Source organism: Jaculus jaculus, chromosome 19 (genome assembly GCF_020740685.1).
Source record: "Jaculus jaculus isolate mJacJac1 chromosome 19, mJacJac1.mat.Y.cur, whole genome shotgun sequence".
NCBI lineage: Eukaryota > Metazoa > Chordata > Mammalia > Rodentia > Dipodidae > Jaculus > Jaculus jaculus.
Genome location: NC_059120.1, coordinates 36,475,666 through 36,496,200, shown reverse-complemented (window position 1 = coordinate 36,496,200; position 20,535 = coordinate 36,475,666). Strand labels below are relative to the sequence as shown.

Sequence of the window (20,535 nt, the reverse complement as noted above, 5' to 3'; positions counted from 1 at the left end):
TCACAGAGCCCTCACATCCAAGGCATCCCAGAGGCCTCCGCACGGGGAGGTACCAGTCCTAGGAAGCCAGAGATACAAAATTGAAGGGATATGGTTATCCAAGAATACATAAAGTAAAAACAAAACCCTTAGGACTCAAGGTGAAGCGTAGAATCTATATTTTGCTCACAGTCTCATTTCTTTCTGGATGTTTGCAAGTAGTGTCAGACCTAGTAAGATTTGTTCCTCCCAGGGCTGCCGCCTCCCACAGGGCTGAGGAATCTCCAAGCGTGGGGATCAGTGGTGCTCAGGCCCAGTGAACACATCTGTGCACGTTGTGAAGGCAGGGTCATCCGGTGAGGCGGTGAGCCCACTAGCATGCCATGTTCCCACACTGTCCCTCCTGGCACAGCAGAGGCAGCCAACTCAGAGTGGTAGGCTAGTGCACCCTTGCTGCCTCTTGTTTTGGTAAACAGACCTTGCCTGGGACACAGCCACACCCATTTGTCTATGTATGCTCAAGGGCTACTTTGTGGTGCCCAGGCAGCTGCAGCAGAGGCCATCGGTCCCACAGAACTGTATAAATATTTACTGTTTGGTTCTTTAGAGAAAACATTTGCTGATCCCTGCTAGAGATGCTCTGAGTGCTGGCAAACACCCTTTCCCAGAAGCTCTCTGTGTAGAATGCGTGCAATTGTCCATGGTTAAGTTATTTAAGTCTTCAGCCTTCTTCCTAGGTCTGTGGTGTTAGGACAATAACACCCTGTAAAAATGGAGGTGAGATAAAGTAGCTCCCACAAATTACCAAGTGAAGGAAAACAGGAGAAAGCCAGCTTTTTTTTCAGGCAGTTTCAGTTAAGGATTGAGGCCTAAAGAGAACCATGAGGTGCCACCACAAAAATGAACTCGCCTGATCAAGACCGACCTACATCACCCCTGCTGCCCACCATCTAACACGCTATCTAAATGGAAAGGTTCGGGTGGGCCAGCTCTAAAATCCACCCACCAAATCTACTAGCCAGTCAGGTCTTCCCCTTACATCCCTGACTCTGATGCTATAAAAGCTGAGGCCTTCCAGCCCCTCGCTCTCTCTGGACGCAAATGTTAGTGTATACTTGTCCTCTCCAGCTCTCTCCAGCAGCCTGTGCTGCCCAAACACAGGAGTCTGACGCCTACTCCCAGTGGGAGAGCATCACATTGTTTCTTGATCTAAACTTTTCTGCTTGTCTCTCCTTTATAGTTTGGGGTAACTTCTCACTTTAATGACATTTATGACTTTTCTCTGACCTCCAGAGCTACTATGTAGGTGATCCTACCAACTCTGGACTGCTACCTATGTCCAGAGTCTAAACTCAGGGTAGCCCTGCGCGTAACCCTCTTCATCACTCATGTCTCCTCTGAGTCTCTGAGTCTCTCTTTGATGTCTGCCCTGTCATTTTATTCCCATTGAGTCTCACTGTTTGTCCTCCTAACTCCTCTAAAAGCACGTGGCAGATGCCATGTGGGTTCCTCTTAGGTATCCCTACACAAGCTCCTAGATTCTGCTTTTCACATGCTTTCCCCGAATTTCTCTTTAAGCCTCAGTTTATTTCCCCTCCAGGTATTTGTGGCTGTACTCCAGTTTTCCCCAAAGACCCTCAACTTCTCTTCTGCTGATACTTTCCTTCTTTAGGAAAGCACATGAAGGTTCTTCCTGAGTCTCCTACAGATACACCTGAGTTCTGCTTCCCACGTGTTTACAACTCCGCTCCAGTCCTCTTCTAAATACCTTGGTTAGTCTTAATGAACCATATAAACTATGCAGTGTTTCTGCATAAGAGCAAGTTTTCTACTTTCCGTGTGTTTAGCCTCTCTTCCTGCATCCCAATCTCCCTTAAATAAACCCCACAATTTGTGATTTCCCCTTAAATAAATTTTCCATTCCTAACTTATTTTTCTTGAGTATGTCTTTAATAATTCTTTATTAAAGGTAGGACAAAATCCAAAACTTGGGGTTTATAAATACTGGGGGACCCCCCATAAACCCTAAAATCCTGCATCACTAGTGTGTGCTTACCATTATAGAAAGCTTCCATGAATCATTGTTAATTAGTGTCAAATTTTATCTGCATTTTCCTCTGGAGGGAACAGGGGAGTAGTCTAAATGTACTGGCAACTGGAGACCATATTCAAACGCAGTGACTTCCCCACCACCGGTCAATGACCAACACCACCTCACTGGTGAGCTCTGGTTTGCTCAGTGACGTCTTCCAGGTTGTTACCCTTGGTGGTCTGAATTGTCCACACTGAGATATTCTGATCTGTTTCCCAGACCCCCCCCACCCCGTGCTCTCTCCCGGGCACCTTTGGTGTTCCTTCACAAACTCCACGAGCTCCTCTTCTGTGTACGGTCTGTTAGGGATGACAATGGGCTCGTCCATAAATGGCTCATAGAAGTCAACTTCATTCATCTTCAAGGACAATCTCTTTGCAACCTGTAACAGTTAGAAATAAGAAACTAGTTTATTTGGATGATAGCCCAATAATATTTGGATAGTAATATGTTATCCATCCAAGAGAAGGTGAATATGTTCTCTGGCAAAGACATGAGAGCTTATGAGTAGTTTCAACTAAAATATTGAAGTAACAGGAATTTATTATCCAAGGTGATGTAGTTTAAATGTAATAGTTTGAATGTATGGCTCCATAGACTTAGGTGTTTTACCAAAATTGAGCTTATAACATGATCCCTGGTATGGGGGGATTGTCACTAGGGGTGAATCTTGAGTCCATCCCTAAGGCACAGGGAGAGCAGTTGGGGCTCTGGCTGTGGTGCTGGCTGGTGTTGGTGTTTGCTGGCTGGTGATGTCTCTCTCTGCTTAGATTTATGGAAATGAGCCAGCTTCTTCTGTCATTGATAGTGTTCGTTCTGAAATTTGTAAGCCTGAAATAAAACCCTTTTCTCCCATAACCTGCTTTAGGTCGGGTATTTGTCCAGCAACACAAAGCTGCCTGCAAGAATAATTTATCCATCCAAGAGTAGGTGCATATGTTCTTTGGCAAAGATGTGAAAGTTTATGAGTAGTGTTAACTTAGACATTGAAGTAATAGGAATTCATCACCCGAGGTCTGGGCCAATCTCCTTGTGATCAAAGGATGGATGGAGACTCATCTGACAAATGAGGGCCAAGCAGGGCCAGGGAGAGGCAGAACAAAAAGTAGGGCCATCGTCACTCTGCATCGGCTGGGCTGGAGAGGACGCAATGCTTGAACAGCTCACTGAGGCTGGCTGCACGGAGTCCCGCAGACAATTGGCAGAAGCCCATAAAGCATGTAGCTTTGCGGAATCAGAAGCCAATCCAGTCCCTTCATCTGTACTTGATCTGCTCATAAGCCCTAATTGTTATTTAGGCTGTGGCATGGGCCATCGAGGTCCATCTCTCAGCACCAGGCTTGCTTGGTGTTTTGTCAGGCCCTGGGAACTGCTGAGCTTATGAGTGGACGTATGGTGACCAACCATGCCAGGACAAAGGGGTTTTATGGGCTGTAGGACTTTCAGCACTACAATTTGCATTGTTTTCAGGAAGCCAGATCAGTGGGTCACCCTACAATAGATAAAAAGTGTGAAGAAAGAGCCCATAGCTTGGAAGACATTTTCTCTCTTGATTAAAGTGGCCACATGTCAGTCTGTTGTTAAGGCAGAATAGTTGCTGTGTTTGCTTGCAAAGCCATTGAACTTGGGGCCTCTCTTCGTGACATGACTTGAGAGGCCTGGAATGTGCAATGCTGAATAGAAAACCAAATGCTATTCTCTTCTCACTCAGCTGTGGTCCAAAACAGCACAGGGACGAACAGTGGCTCTCTAGAAACTGCAGAGAGATTGCCTAGGAGCGCTGCTGCTTTGAGGTGGCAGCCACAGTGCAGTCACCCAGTGACCCGGGGCTGTGACTAATGGTGTGTGTATGGTGCGGGGGGAGGTGCTGGGTATTATATAAGATATTACACAAGGGAACTCTTATTCTGTAGAAACACTTATGTCCACAAGTGTTTCAATTGCCATTAATTCCAGGTCACTATATTCCAAAAGACCCTTCTTAATTCCAGCGTCTTACTAACGCTAAAGAAAATAGGTCACATGAAGAGCTACATTAGGTAGGGCCTGGTGATGCAAGCTTATAATCCCAGCTACTCAGGAGACTGGCAGTAAGATTATAAATTCAAGACCAACCTGGACTATAAGACTATAGTGTGAGTTCAAGGCTAGCCTAGGTAACTTAGCAAGGCCCTGTCTCAAAATAAGCAACAACAACAACAACAACAAAAGGATTGAGGTGTGATGTATAACTTAGAAATAGAGCACTTGCTTAGCACCTGTGAGGCCTTGGGATCAACTGCCAGTAATACAAGAGAGTGGAAGGGGGGAAGAGAGGGAGAGAGACAGAGACAGAGAGAGAAGGGAAGACACGGACAGAGAACACTGCCATTGAAGGGTGAACTTTGTCACTTTCTTTTTTGTTTTTGGTTTTTTGAGGTAGGGTCTCACTCTAGCCCAAGTTCACCTGGAACTCACTATGTAGTCTCAGGCTGACCTCAAACTCAGTGATCCTCCTACCTCTGCCTCCCAAGTGCTAGGATTAAAGGTGTGTGTCACCATACCCGGCTCACTTTAATTATTTTTAAAAGAAGGATTATGGAGTTTTACTTACTCTCTCCAGTCTTGGATGGGTGCAGTGTGGATCTTTGAAGGAAGAGAAGCAATAATTTAGCAAGGGTCTAGATTATACTCAATTCTTTGCAAAGCAGGGTCTATAATAGAATGACTTTGGAAATGACACTATATTTTGCTTTTAATTTTTAAATATTTGTAAGCAGAGAGAAAATGAGAGGAGGATAGGATAGAGGCAGTAAGAGAAAATGAGTGATTCAGAACTTCTTGCCACTACAAACAAACTCCAGATGCATGTGCCACTTTGTGCATCTGGCCTTACGTGGGGAATTGAACCCTTGCTGTCAGACTTTGCGAGCAAGCACCTTTAACCACTGAGCTATCTCTGCAACCCAAGGATTTTGCTTTTGAGTTCACTTACTATATATATTGTAAGTATCAGACTGTTTAGAAGTGAGAAGTGATTAGCTCAGCAGAAACTCTAGCAAGCACTCGGAATGCCGGCCCTGTGGGGCATTCCTGCACAGTGCTGTAGGATTATTAACTCTCACCTTTTGCAAGAGGTAAGGGCAGTGGCTCGTCTTGTCTTATACATGAGGAATGTGGGGAATAATGTGGGTGAACAATTCATCAGGAGCATATATCAGGAGAGGGTTAGAGCCATAATTTGTACTCAGGCAGTGAAGCATTCTATGCCTGCAGTTTGCTTATATTCCAACATCCTTTCCTTTTGAAAATTATCTTTGGGGCTGGAGAGATAGCTCAGCAGTAAGATGATTGCCTGAAAAGCCTAAAACCCTGGGTTTGGTTCCCTAGCACCCACTTAAAGCCAGATACACAAAGTGGTGCATGCATCTAGAGTTCATTTGCAGTGGCTAGAGGCTCTGGTGCACTCCTTCTCTCTGTCTTCTCTCTCTCTCTCTCTCTGCTTGCAAGTAAATAAATACTTTTTTTAAAATTATCTTTTTAGCAGGGTGTGGTAGTATGTGCCATTAATCCCAGCCCTCACAAAGGCAGAGGGAGGAGGACCATTGTGAGTTTGAGGTCAGCCTGAGATTACATAGTGAATTCCAGGTCAGCCTGGGTTAGAGCAAGACCCTACCTTGAAAGCTTCCTACCTTCCCCCAAAAGAAAGAAAATTATCTTCTTGATAGCAGCATAAAGAGAGGAATCTATCTATGTCCTTGTACAATTACAATGCATGCTTTGGTGAGATGTTCCCTTGCCTTTCCCGTAATATAGTCTCATCCAGTCACCCCACATTACTATCTGCTCTAATTGTGGCTTCCTGAGGATGAGACAGAGTTGATCAGAGCTACTGTCCAAGCAAACAGCCAGTGGTGGCTGTGGGGTCTCTGGTTCCTGAGGGCCACTGTCTGAGTCGACAGTGTTGTCTGTGAATGAAAATCAGTTTGCCATATGCTAAGCACAAAATTTCCAAAGGTTTCTTCCCTGTTTTTCTCTCCTCACCACTTTCACGGAACGTCCTCACCTGGTGTCTCCCAGAATACTTTGCTTTCCTTCTTGTAATTATTTCTTAGGTGGAAAGAACTGAAGGCAATTTGACTGACTGAAGAACTCACTCATTCACTTTGTCGACAAGCTCTAGTGCAGCCTTCCAGTGACCAATACATGATTCTACAGCAGATCTGGCCGATCTGGTTTGTGGATGTTGGAATTAAATAAGGATGCTCTGTACCATCAAATGCCAAGTAAGTCCAGAAGAAATTAATTTGCCCTTGCTTTTTTTTTTTAAAGTAGGGTCTCACTCTGGCCCAGGCTGACCTTAAATTCACTATGTAGTCTCAGCGTGGCCTCGAACTCACAGTGATCTTCCTACCTCTGCCTCCAGAGTGCTGGGATTAAAGGTGTGCGCCACCACACCCAGCTTGCCCTTGGCCCCTCCCCCTGCCCCACACCCTTTAACCAGCTGGAATAAATTTTTTGGTAGGAACAAGAAAGCTACAAAGAGCAATGGCTGTTTGATTTTCTGACATTGGCACGCACGTGAATTTTGGTATGGCTGATTTTCTACCTATGAACAAGCTGTTTCAGTCGTTAGGATGACAAATCAACATGGTGTGAACTGGGGCTTGCTTCATCTTGCTTGTCTCCATCAACCTTTTTGGCTAGTCTCAGCTCCCTTCCAGCCCCAGTGTGACTAAAAACAGACTGATGTTTTCATTGCCTGGTCCCTCAGACAGAGAAAGGAACAGGCCACGGGAGGTGACATGGGCTTATTGCCATCGACACCACCAGGTGTAGCAAAGGGGATGCCAGCCAGCCCAGCCCTCTTGATTCTCTCCTGCCAACTGCTTCCTCACAAGGGTTGAATCTTTGTGTGGCTTAATTTATGATTAGGATCAGTAGATCCATGTAGGTCAAAAGCTCGTGTAAAATTCCCTAGGAAGGCTTTTAGAAATGCAGATTCCTGAGTCTTGTCACAATTCTAAAAGAAAACAAAATACCCAAATTTTCAGGAATGATCCCACACATCAAGACTTTTAAAAGTCCTTTGGGCCAGGTGTGGTGGCACACACCTTTAATCCCAGCACTTGGAAGGCAGAGGTAGGAGGATTGCCGTGAGTTCAGGGCCACCCTGAGACTCCATAGTGAATTCCAGGTCAGCCTGGGCTAGAATGAGACTCTATCTCAAAAAAAAAAAAAAAAAAGTCCCTTGAAAGAGCCAAGATGGACTATAGTTGGGACCTTTCAATCTTTCAAATCTACAACAGTAATCTTACCCTCTTTTTCACTTCTCCAACTCACAATTTGTTTATTAGGTGGTTAATTAACATTCTCTTGCCCCATTTCCTCTCCCATGCTAAGCTGTAAATTCTACACAGCCAAGAACATATTTTGTTTAATGCTGCTATGTCGCTGGTGCCTGGGAGAACGGCAGCCCCATCAGAGACGCTCAGTAAACACTTGCCAAGTGAGGAGCGGACCAATGAACACAGGAGAGACGCCTGCACTGGGATGCTTCCTCGGTTTGTAAAGAATAAGAAGACTCAGTAGCTTCTTCAAATGAACTTCTCAATGTGGCATCAGTCCTTTCTGTCTTGAGGCTGACTGAGATAAACCACCTCAGAGTATTTTGAGGTTTTCTCTCTTCTTTCTCTTCTTCATCTTCTCCAGTGGCCCCACTTCATGAGTGCTCCCTGTGTCCTTGCCTATGCTGGTTTCAAATCTCTCCCAAGCACCTCCTGTTCCCTCTGATATTTTCAAGGGTGGGTGTGTCCTACAAAAGGTCTTTGTCGCCTCTCATTCATTGCTTATCCCGGATTCTGCTCAAGCGCCCCCTGCTGGGCTCCCTTGAGGCTGCAGCCACGTCTTTTAGATTGCCACCGGACACCACCTTCCCCATAATGGGTGTGAGTCCTGGAAGGCGGGAGGCACCAGCGTGATCCCAATGCAGAGAATGTGTCTTTCTCTTTTCAAAGGTTATTAAACCCCATAAGGTTACACAAACAGTGGCACTTATGACTCAGTGTCTTTCAGAGATTTCAGTAAGGCAGGTTTGAAGGTTTAAATTACAGCCTGACCTTCCCTTCTTCATCTACACAGACATGAAATCATGTAGTTGGACTGTGAGGCACTTCTGAAAGAAAACACTACCCTGATCTCAGGATGATACACCTTTCCAAAAATGAAGGCTTTGACGCTTAACCAGGCTCATCTCTGTGACTCTTTCCTTCCTTCCGATGACTTCTTTGCTTTTAACTTTTCTAAAAGCTTGTCATACTGGGTTACATAAGGCAATTTTCATGCAAGTATATAATATATTCCACCATCATTTCTTTCTCCTCCTCCCTTTAGTTTCCTATCTTCCCCTAGACAGTTACATTTCTACATTCATATCATCTCTACATAAATTATTTTATGTATCTGTACAAAAATCCAAGACTCACACATGAGAGAAAACATACAATATTTGTCTTTCTGGGGATGACTTAATTTGCTTCAGATGATGATCTCTATGTGTGTCAATTTTCCTGCAATTGACATAACTTCATTTCTCTATGGTTGAAAAAAATCCCATTGTTTGTGGACATCCCTCTGTTGGCAGACACCAAGGTTGGTTCCACTCACATGAGATGGTAACCACCAGTCCCTTAGCCACTCCTGGCCTGGCAGAACTGAAAGCCAGCAATGGATCTGGGTCAAGTTTCTGTGTCTTCCCAACCCTCTACATCGGACTTGAACCTCCCATTCTCCTGGGCCTGGGCAGTGGCCTTCGTATTAACAGCGTTCGGAGCTAGCCGACCCTTGCTGCATGCTTGTTGTGTCCAAGCCCAAGCCTACGTGGCTTCTTTCTCCGGAGCAGCATAGCAGCAGCTTTGATTCCAGACCCACTGGGACTGTCCAGCTTCCCCTTCACTAACCACGTGACCATGTGCAAATCCCTTGATTGCTCAGTTTCATCCTCTGTAGTGATGATACCAATTTCCCTCTTGTAGGCCTTTGGGTGCCCGGACCACAAAAAGTACCCAAAAAATGATTCTTAGCCCTTGGTCAAGACTGTCCCAGCTTGATAACCCAAGAAAGTACAGCATACTTGCTTCAAATACACATTATGTAAGAAGTGTTAATTTCACCTTCCTTTTGAATGATAGGTATTGAAGACAGGGGCCAAACCCACAGGATGGTTCAATATACACAAATTGACTGGAATCCCTTTCATCAGGTCCTTCCCCACTCAGGGTCTCCTGCCTCCCTCTTATTTTCTAACCTACCTTTAATACTTCTGGAGAAAGAGAAGAAGTGGCAGAAAGTTCAGAGCTTAGTCTTCTGTGCCTCCAGAAGTGTTGAAGTCAGACTATAATAGGTACTTACCCCCTTGTCAAAGGTGGCAAAAAACTTGATGTAAGGCTGGAAGTGTTCAGCTGCCTCTTGGAACGCTTTGTAATCTAGGGGGGAAGCCATGGAAGAGAGACATTTGTAAGAGGCACACTGCATGCTTCTCTTTTTAAATGATGGAGTGTATAGGGAAACCAACCAATCCTGATTGCCTAATTATTAATTTAGTAGGAATTATCTAAATGGTTAGTTAGCACCATTGAAACCCATGGTTCTCACAAGAAGTTGAAATTGACTGCTTCCCCATACTTTTGTGGGTAGAAAGCAGGAAATAGGGAAAACTAAGACAAGGAAGAGAAATATCGTGGAATATTCTAAGCCAAAGAAAAAGTCCTTGCACTAAACTCATTGTTTGTTGTAACTGCTACTATATACAGTGCATTTTCCTGCATAAGTGAGGCCCAATTACTTCAACAATAAAGCAAAATGATCTCACAGAAATATTCCATGTTTCTCAGCAGGAGTGCTCCTGCTGGTGAATCTTAGTTTTCTTTCTTTTTTCTTTTTTTTTTACTGTTTGCTTTTAAATGTGGATTAAAAAAAATATTGTAGAGAGAGGGAGAAAGAGACAACCACAGATAGAGAGGAAAATGGGCATGCCAGGGCCTTTAGCCACTGCAAACGAATTCCAAATGCATGTGCCACCTTGTGCATTTGGCTTACATGGGTACTGGGGAATCAAACCTGGGTCCTTTTGATTTGCAGGCAAGTGCCTTAACCACTAAGCCATCCCGCCAGCCTTTAAAAAACATGGATTTTTAAAAGTTATTTGAGAGAGAAAGAAATACAGTCTGTTTTGTACATTCTAATCCCCTGGGAGGGTTTAGTATATATCAATTCTGTATATGCAAATTTAATCAATCCTATATTTGACTGTGATCTCAAACTTACATTTGAATGGTCATAGTGGAATAGACATCGTGCATGTGAGAATGCTATGGCTCTTGTGATAGGCTTAAAGACAGTGGCTTGAAGACGCTTGGCCAGGTACTGGGTAAAAATACCTGCGTTCCATATGGGGGTCACAGTAATGTTGTTGTTCTACATTCAGTATACAATCCTCTAATCTTGAGCCCACGGCTTCTTCTTCACAAGATGAACTGCCCATTTCATTGAAATCATGCAGAATTTGATAAGACTCTGTTCCAAGTCAGTTTAGAAGCTCAGAGGATACTGGGGTGGAAGAGACAAAGATGCTGTTCTCAGGGGCCTCTCAGCCTGGGGAGGCCACGAGCTCTCAAGAGTGACAATGTGGTGTAGCAGTTGCTCTAAGAGGTGACGGCAGCACGCATCTGAGAGAGGGGTGCTTTGAAATGATCTGGAGCACTACTGGGACACACTGAGATTACTCATGCCTTAAGCCATGGGTGGCCAGAAAGACTATCCAATGAGGATCTTGCTAGTTGGGGTAGAGGGCTGCACAGAGGGAGAGAAGGGTGTGAGCACTGGAGGAGTAAGCACAGAGCTGGTTCAGAAAGGGGTAGGCGAGAGCAGTCCTAAGCATCATAGAGCCCTCTGTCATAAGATCCCTGTCTCCCTGTACCCTGTTCCCTGTCCCCAGCAACTCTGAGGGCTCTTTTCCCACTTCCGGAAGCTCCTAACATGATGAGAAAGAAGTGTGGTGTGGACCTGAATCAGGAGCCTCCCGGAGATCCCATCTACACTGCTTTAAGATGAAGGATGGAGCAAAACACTGATTCAACGTGTGGTCAATCAAAACACTGATTCAACGTGTGGTCAATCAAAACACTGATTCAATGTGTGGCCAATTTCAGCCTTGCTCACGCAGCAGCTGGTCTTCCAGGAGGCCTGGTCTTGTCACCTAAGCCCCCACTTTCAGCTTTAATAAGACAGCACTTCCTCATCCCCTTTCCCCATCTCTCAGGGGATTCCATTCTGGAGATGAGAACATTAGATTTTAGTAATTGTGTATGGTTCACAGCAGCAGTTAGAACCCCTGAAGAGAAATGCTTGATATAACATTAGCTGTCTTACGATGAAGAATGAAACCAAGTTGTTGGGGATGGGGCATTCAAAGAAGGAGTTGAACAGCAAAGACTGAAAACACTGTGCAGTTCACGTGCTTGTGCTGTGGTTGTGTCAAGGTCTTTCTAAAGCCTTGAGATTAAATATTCATAGAAGCATGGTCATCTAAAGGGTTACCTGTGAATCTGAATTCCACATGAAGGGGTGCTGTAACAGGTGACCCTGAAAACACCTAAGCCTGCTAGTCCTTCTCTCTGGGCTCGGAAGCCCACTCCTGCTTTTTCATATGTACTAATGCAGATTCATGATCCAAAGAAAGACGTTAGCAGATTTTATCAGCTAAGAAGTAAATTAAGAACAAAATTGTGAGCCAGGCGCGGTGGTGCACACCTTTAATGCCAGTACTTAGGAGGCAGAGGTAGAAGGAGCGCCATGAGTTTGAGGCCACCCTGAGACTGCAGGGGAAGTTCCAGGTCAGCCTGAGCTACAGTGAGACACTACTTTGAAAAACCATAAACAAAAAATTATGAATTATATACACTGAAAAAATTTCAGAGCTTAATTATTGACTTCAAACACTTCCACTTTGTTGAACATCTGAATAAACTGAACTCAAAATTGCAAGGTACATGTGAAATATATAATGGACTTATATTTACCAATTTAGAAGCAAAAAAAAAAAATCAACTTTAAACAGGAAGTTAAGGGCTGGGGAGATGCCTCAGTGGTTCAAAGTGTTTGTTGTACAAGCCTGACCGTTAAAATTCAGCTCGCTGGCAGCTACTCAAAGCGGGACACAAGTGGAGCCTGTCTGTAATCCCAGCACGCCTATGGCATGGGGATGCAGTCAGGAGAACCCCAAAGGCTGCAGGCCCGCTCAAATAAGATGGAAGGAGGTCATCTTCCACATGCCCGTACCCCCATCCCTCACACCCAAGCATATACTAAAAAGACAATTAAGGGCTGGAGAGATGGCTTAGCGGTTAAGCGCTTGCCTGTGAAGCCTAAGGACCCCGGTTCGAGGCTCGGTTCCCCAGGTCCCACGTTAGCCAGATGCACAAGGGGGCGCACGCGTCTGGAGTTCGTTTGCAGAGGCTGGAAGCCCTGGCGTGCCCATTCTCTCTCTCTCCCTCTATCTGTCTTTCTCTGTGTCTGTCGCTCTCAAATAAAAATAAAAATTAAAAAAAAATTTTTAAAAAGACAATTAAAACTCAACTGGCAACTTTATTAGATTTTTTTGCATGTGTTTGTGTGTGCCTGTGTGCATGTGTGCATGTGTGCTGTATGTGTGTGGATGCACACGTGTGTCATGTATGCTGTGAGGATGAAAGTGCATGTGAGTGTCCATGTCTGTGGAGGCCAAAGGTCATTGTCAGGTATCTTCTTCTTCTGCTCTCTATCCAACTCTTCTTCTTTATTTTTGTTTTTGTTTTTGTTTTGGTTTTTTGAGGTAAGGTCTCGCTCTCACCCAGACTGACCTGGAATTCACTATGTCGTCTCAGGGTGGCCTCAAATTCACAGTGATCCTCCGACCTCTGCCTCCTGAGTGCTGGGATTAAAGGTGGGCGCCACCGTGCCTGGCTCTGTTTAACTCTTTAAGGCAGGGTTGCTCATTGAACCTGGAGTTCACTGATGAGCTAGACTGGCTAGTGAGCCTCAGGGACTCCTTGTCCTTGCCTCCCCGGCCCTGAGGTTGCAGGTGTGTGCCGCCATGCCCAGCTTCTGTCCGTGGGTGCTGAGGGTCCTCATGCATGACAAGCAGCTTAGTGAGTGGACCATCTCCCAGCCCCAGGATTTATTTGAGAGAGAGGGAGGGGGTGGGGAATGGGCATGCCAGGGCCTCCAGTCACTGCAAATGAACTCCAGACACATGTGCCCCCTTATGTATCTGGCTTACATGGGTCTTGGAGTTGAACCAGCATCCTGTGGTTTTGCAGGCAAATGCCTTAACCGCTAAGCCATCTCTCCAACCCGATTTTCACTTCTTGAGACACAGTCTTATATAACCCAGACTGGCCTTTCCCTCAATACTGCCTTTACCTCCCAAGTGCTAAGATTATAGACATAAGCCAGCACACCAGGATATTATTTATATTTTAATAATAATTATTTAAAAATAGGAGTAAATATGGGCTGGAGAGATGGCTTAGCTGTTAAGTGCTTGCCTGTGAAGCCTAAGGACCCCAGTTTGAGGCTCGATTCCCTAAGACCCATGTTAGCCAGATGCACAAGGGGGTGCACGCATCTGGAGTTCATTTGCAGTGGCTGGAGGCCCTGGTGCACACATTCTCTCTCTCTCTCTATCTGCCTCTTTCTCTCTCTGTCTTTTGCTCTCAAATAAATAAATAGAATCAACAAAAAATTAAAAAATAGGAGTAAAGAACTATATATTCCAAAGTAATGGTTTCACTATTATTTTCAGATGCATAATATGAAAAGTTATAGTTGGATTTGCAGTTCCGTTATACTGTCATTTGTTAACAAGAGAAGAGTCCTAGCTATCAAGTGGTAAGGATGCTCATGCCTGTGGAGAAGAGAGACTACATTATCTGAATTATGTCCAATGAGAAGAAAAGAAAAAGTAATTGATGTGGTCTAATTCATTTGCCACCAACAAGTCTCTTCATTGTTGGTGTCTATCAAGAACTGGAAGAGCTAAACACTTCAAACTTTCATTAGGAATTTCATGGAGCTACTGTTTGAGTTTTAGACTTTATTGTAACAGGAGAGAGAGAGAGAGAGAGAGAGAGAGGGGGGGGGGAGGGAGGGAGAGAGATAAGGGAGAGGGAGAAAGAGAGAGAGAGAGCAGTCAGCTATTTTAAAACCAGCACTCAATGTCACAATTCCATATTCTTGGAAGCAAGCTCAAGATTCTCATTCAAAATCTAAAAATAGTTTACTTAGAAACTTTCTATGATATAATGTGATATATTTCCTATGCTCTATCTTATCATTATCATTGTATAAGGAAGATAATTGTTTCCATTAAGCCCAAATCCCTTCCAGATGATGCTCATTTTATACCCCACAAGCATTACCACATTTTCTGTGTGCCATCACCTGACGAAGTGTGAGGACTTGAAACTATAATCCAGTAACTGTGTGTGAACACGGAAGTCAGAGCCCTGAAATTTAACTGGTGGCTCCACCACTGATGAGCTGGGTGACACTGGGAAAGTTCATTGGCCATTTGTGTTGTCCCTTTCTTCATCATTAAAATGCAGACAGCAGAGAGAGCTCCTGCACAGGTTTGCTGTGAGGATGCAGTTCCCCACATGGGGCTCCCAGCACAGACCCTAGCCTACAGTGTATGTTAATTAACTGGAGTGTGTGTGTGTGATCATTATTAAGCAGGGTAGTGGAAGGAAGGTATTTTATATGCTGCCCTTGGTTGGCCTGGCCTTCCTCCTTACTTGCCATACTGAGGTTAATGGAAGAGGTGAAAGAATGAGGGAGGAAGGCTGAAAAGGAAAAAGGGAGATAGATGGAAGTTATATAAAGAGGAGGGAGCAAAAGAAGCAGGAGAAACCCTCTCCCATAGTCAGCACCTACAGAACTGAACAGCCCCTGGCCAGCACCTTACCCAGCCACACCCTTTCTGAGCATCTGAGTGGAGGCTTGAAGAAGTGAGCAAGAGGGGAGAGCTGCAGTGTGGGAGAGAGACAACAGGTGGGCTGCTGTTGGCAGATTGACTAGGAATGTTAGTGGGCATCTTGGATAAAGAAACAGTTATGGGGCTGGAGAAATGACTCCGAGATTAAGGCACTTGCCAGTGAAGCTTAAGGACCCAGGTTTGATTTCCTAGTCTCCACGTAAGCCAGATACACAAGGTGGTCTGGAGTTCATTTGCAGTGGCTAGAGGTCTTGGTGCACCCGTTCTCTCTCTCTGTCTCTCTCTCTCTTTCTCTGTATCTGCCTCTTTCTTGCTCTCTAACACACACATAAATAAGTAAGAGAAACAGTTCTAAACATAATTTGAAAATATTTTGAGATTTCCAGCCCATATTTGTACCTCCTTTGGGTGCTAATGTGTGCAAATTCCCCAGTTACACCCTCCTCTCTTTCACTTTCCCCTCTCCAAGGCTGAGACACAAGAAAAGGCTTATCCCTGTGGCCCCAAGCCTTCAGGCAAACTTTCTGAAAAGATATTCAAGAAGTTGTCCTTTCCTGCTCCCCTCTCCTTGACTCCTGCCATCCCCCATTTCCTGGCTGCCTGCCTGAGGCAATGCTGTGGCAGATCCTTGTACTAGCCCACAACCTAGCCACAAAGCTTTCAGGGAGAATCCACCCAAGGGTGCGGTGACACCATGGCCAGCTGTCTAATGGTCAGCTGTGGGACTAGCCAGTGGTCTTCCATGGTCTATGGCATCTGCTAAGCCCATCCCTACCCAGTTCCCGTAATGCCTTCCAGCTGATGGGCAAGCTCCAGTTGGTGACCCTGGGAGCTGCCAACCTCAGGGAGACATCCACTGGCAGTCCCATTTCAGAAGAGAGTCTGATGGGAGCAGTGGAGAGGTAGGAAGTAGAAGACTTTTCCCTCTTCTATATAACTTTCTCGTTCTCTCCCTCCTTCCTTTCCTCTCTTCCTCCTACCCTTCCTCCCTGCTTCCCTCCCTCTCTCCCTCTCTTACTCCTACCTTCAAGACCAGAGGGCATGGCCCAACCTTAAAGTTCTTTCAGTCCCACTGCCTCTTTTACACAATTTCTGCATATGAGGCCATTTGCACAAGGAACAGGAAGAATCATTCTCTTTTTTGAAAGTATGCCTGTGTGTGGAACGTGTGCATGTATGTATGTGGGAGCGTGTACACATGTGTGTGCACATGTGGAGATCAGATGACAACCTCAGGTGTCATTCATAAAGTACACCATCTACCTCTTTTGAGTCAGGATCTTTTTTTAAAAAAATAATTTATTTTTATTTATTTAGTTATTAGAGAGAGAGAATGGGCATGCCAGGGACTCTAGCCACTGCAAATGAATGAACTCAAAACACATGCACCATCATGTGCCTCTGGCTTACGTGAGATCTGGAGAATCAAACCTGGGTCCTTAGGCTTCACAGGCACGCGCCTTAACTGCTAAGCCATCTCTCCAGCCCTGAGTCAGGATCTCTGATGGCCTGGAGCTCGCCCATGAGACTTGATGGGCCAGAAGCTCTGCAGATCTGCCTGTGTCGCCTCCTCAGTGCTAGAGTTACAAGCAGGCAATACCATGGCCTGGCATTTTTATGTGGGTTCTAAGAACCAAACTCAGGTCCTCATGTTTGCAAGATAAGAACTTTACTCACTGAGCCATCTTCCTACACCAGGAAGGCTTCTAACCTCTGTGGTCTTCAGCAGAAGAGATACTCAAGCCCTACCCTTGGCTGGGTATCTAAAATTCCTTGTTAGAGAGCTAGCCTCTCTAATTGGCAGGGGTTGACTGAGAGACAACTTACATTCTGAGTCCTCATTCTTGAAAAAGCCGATGAGTTTGATCTGGTCCTCGATGCGTTCAAAGGCTTGGACTTCCAGCTTGTTGTTGATGATCTCCACTGGGTCTTCAATGAGCTGAAATGTCACCCCCCAACACACATATAAATATACTCAAATAAGAGATAGCTTCCATCCCCAGTAGGAAATAGGGTGCTTTGGAGGGAAGCTGTAGTGGACAATGGGTGAGGTTTCAAAAACCCATCCCACCCTGTCCCAGTCAACACCGTGGCCATATTTTTCCAGGCATTGGTCTCAACTCAAGGAGTAAGAAGATTAGCCTGGGGAGTAATTCTATTCTTCTTGCTAGTTTTGAAACATATTTTACTTATTTATTTGCAAGAAGAGAGAGAGAGAGGACAGAGAGAGAGAGTAGAGAATGGGCATGCCTGGGCCTCTAGCCACTGCAAACAAACTCCAGATGCATGCGCCACCTTGTGCATCTGCCTTCACATGGGTACTGGGGACTTGAACCCAAGTCTTTAGGACATAAAATGTTATGAATAATAAATAATTTATGAAATTATTAAGACAAGCTAAGTGACATATCCATTACCTCAAATATTTGTTGTTTTTGTGATCTGAAATTTACTTTATGAGCAGTTTTAAAATGTACATTATTTATTGTGTATTATCAAAGAAAAGCAGATGCATTCTGTCTTTCCTCTGTGTGACTAAGGCTCTGCCTCTTTGATCACCATCTCCCCACGTCCGCCACAGGTTCTGGTAACCACCACTGTACTCTGCTATTTTTGTTAGTTCAACCATTTTAAGTTTGATATATACATAAAAAATATGTGCTATGTTTGGACATGAAGTATTACCAATAGGTTCATGTGCCACAGGCTTGGCTCATAGTTAGTGAACCCAACCACTGAGAAGTGACTGGATCATGAAGGCTCTGGCTTCATCAGTGGATTGATCCATGGATAGGTTTTTATTTGACTGCCGGAGGGAAGTGATGAATTAGGAGGTGAAGCCTGATTAGAGAAAGTAGGTCAGTAGAGATAGGTTCTCAGTCCTTCCTCTTTCTGTCTCTGCTTCTTGGCCACCAGGAGGCGAGCAGTCTCTACCATATACACTAGCCACCATAGTAACTCTCTTGTTTTCAGCAACAGAACCATGAGACTTTGGGCTGAAACCTCTAAAACCATGAGCCAAAATAAATCCATCCTTCTTTTAAATTGTTTCTCTTAGACACTTTGTCACAGTGATGAAAAAAATGACTAACACAGCATGCAAGAATTGTCTTTCTGGGCCTGACTCACTACACTGAGAATAATGTTCTCCAAGTCCATCCACATTGTCCCAGATGATAAAACCTTTTTCTTTAATGTCAACAATGTTTTATTGTTTATTTATAAATTTGCTTTATTTATTCACCAACTGACTTGGGTTAATTCCACAATATCACTTGCCATTTCTTGATTCAGGAATGGGCAAGGGGCCCAGCTCTGGCTCAGTGACAGCCTAGTGGCTGAGGGCTGTGGGAAAGTTCTTTACTCTTCAGGAAGCAATGGGAGTCAGATATTTTCCTCTCGTTCGATGTGAATAAGGAAATATGATGTACCAGTGGTTTCTGGCCATCTTATGATGAACCTGAGTGGTCACCTTGAGGACAAAGGCCACATGCTGAAAGAGAGTTAGCTGTGGCTTACAGAGATAAAGGCCTAAGTCAACCAAGTCTAAACTCTGTCCTGACTCTGCTTTGCTACTGGCAGGGGTCAGTCACAGACTTCACTGTTTGAAACAGTCGGAGGCTTGCTTCTAGAACCTCTACCCTAGCTGATGAAGCTGGGGCAGGGCCATGCTGGCTCATAGTTTTGTTGTTGCTTCTCTCACCTGTGTGTTTAGGACTTGAAGGTGTGGGCCAATGAGACAGTCAAGCAGAGATTATGAGAGAAAGAGAGAGAGAGAGAGAGAAAGAGAGAAGAGTTGCCTCCTTCTGATTTTCTCTGTGGTCTTTAAAGCTTTAGAGAGAAAGCAATAGACCACTGGGTGTCAGCTGATAAAAGATGACCAGTATAGATGGATAAAAATATGCTCTTTTTATAATTGTTTTTGTTTGTTCTGTTTCTTTGGGAGTATCTCTATATGACACAGGCTAACCACTAACTCCCCTTCCTCCTGCCTCTGCCTCCCAAGTGCTGGGATTTCGGGCGGCTGCCACCCTGGCTGGCAACACTAGGTTCTTTATCTGTGCAGAATGTAAGTCCCACAGCTGCGTGAAACGTAAGCTTCTGTATGGATACAATATCTTCATAGCAAAGTGTCTCCTGTTTGTTGAAACATGTGGGTCCCAGGGCATGTTTCCCATGACTAAAAGTGTGATGTTGAGGGGTGCCTCTCCTTTGTGCAGCTTAAAGGGTAGCTCAGGGTAAGCAGGACAGCTCATCACCTCTTCTCTCCTCAGGTGACTGGTTATATGTCTATGTCCTTCATCCTCAGCTTTTTCTCAGCACATCTATGGAAATGTCAGGGAAATTTTAGTGAAGATAAGTGTATAACTGGCAAGAGAATAAGTATGTCACTATGATATCTGTGACCCTCGGGTCACTTACAAGTAGTGTTTGGGATGATGTCAGCACCTGCTTCCCAGTAAAAGTAGATACCAGTGTTATGTAGGTTCTTGTGAAGGCAGAGCACCCTCTTGGACCACCCCAGCTTCTAAGCTCTGGTACCAGGGTTTTACTTTACCACGTGTCTGAGCACAGCCAGCCCCATGCAACGCCATTGTGCCTCAGTGCTTACATCCAAGAGAAACTCCACCAAGACATCAGCTGCAAATTCGCCATCAAACTCAACTGTGCGGTCACCTTTTAGAACATACAGGCTTCCTTCCTCATCAAAACCTGGGAGAAACAAAGAGGGGTGAAGGCCAAGGTCATTTCTGATGCAGAAGGAGCCCTCTCACATTGGTCCCAAGTGCTCTTGGGAATCAGCGGAACTGGTATTAACCCAAGGACAGTTCCTTCAAAACAGTGCTTCTGTGTGGTTCTCAGTGTGGGCATGCAATGTGAAATAGCCCAGAACAACTCCATGTAGATTAAAACCTAGCTGGGTACAGTGAGTGTCTGCTTGTAACCCCAGCAGCCCCGGTGCTTGGGAGGCTAGGCAGGAGAACTGTGGGCTTGATGCCACATGGGCTAAGTAGAAAGGCCTTGTGGCAGGGATAAGAGGTGAGAGAGCTTCTAACTGCTTTAGTTTCCCCAAAATAGTGATGAACCCACATCATTCTTCTTATCAAAAAAAAAATTTTAAGATGGTGTCATGGCACATGCCCTTAATCCCAGAACTCAAGAAGCCGAGGCAGCAGGATCACCATGAGTTCCAGGCCATCCTGAGCTAAAGACTGAGTTCTACATCAGCCTGGATCAGAGTGAGACCCTGTCTCAAAGAAATCCAAAAACAAATTTGAATACCCACTGCCCACCTGACTCCTTAGCTTGGCATTTCAGTCCCTCGGTGCCTCCCTATTCTCTGCACTCGCCCTTGGCCAGCTGCCCCTGCTCCCATGGGAGTCCCTCGGCTCAGGCTCGCTGTGTCTGGTTTGCACACTGATGTGAAAGGTATGTGGAGGAAGAGCCACAG

At 45.0% G+C, this 20,535-nt stretch overlaps 1 protein-coding gene across 1 annotated transcript in view; it reads right to left on the bottom strand.

Moving 5' to 3' along the window:
• Positions 1-20,535, bottom strand: part of Casq2 (calsequestrin 2) — a 69,316-nt gene that overhangs the window by 22,157 nt on the left and 26,624 nt on the right. The window contains exons 3-6 of the mRNA XM_004667527.2: positions 19,696-19,796; positions 16,911-17,022; positions 9,461-9,534; positions 2,323-2,453 (exon numbers count right to left, since the gene is read on the bottom strand). Of these exons, the coding sequence (XP_004667584.1) occupies positions 2,323-2,453; positions 9,461-9,534; positions 16,911-17,022; positions 19,696-19,796 (418 nt within the window). The remainder of the gene's footprint in view (positions 1-2,322; positions 2,454-9,460; positions 9,535-16,910; positions 17,023-19,695; positions 19,797-20,535) is intronic.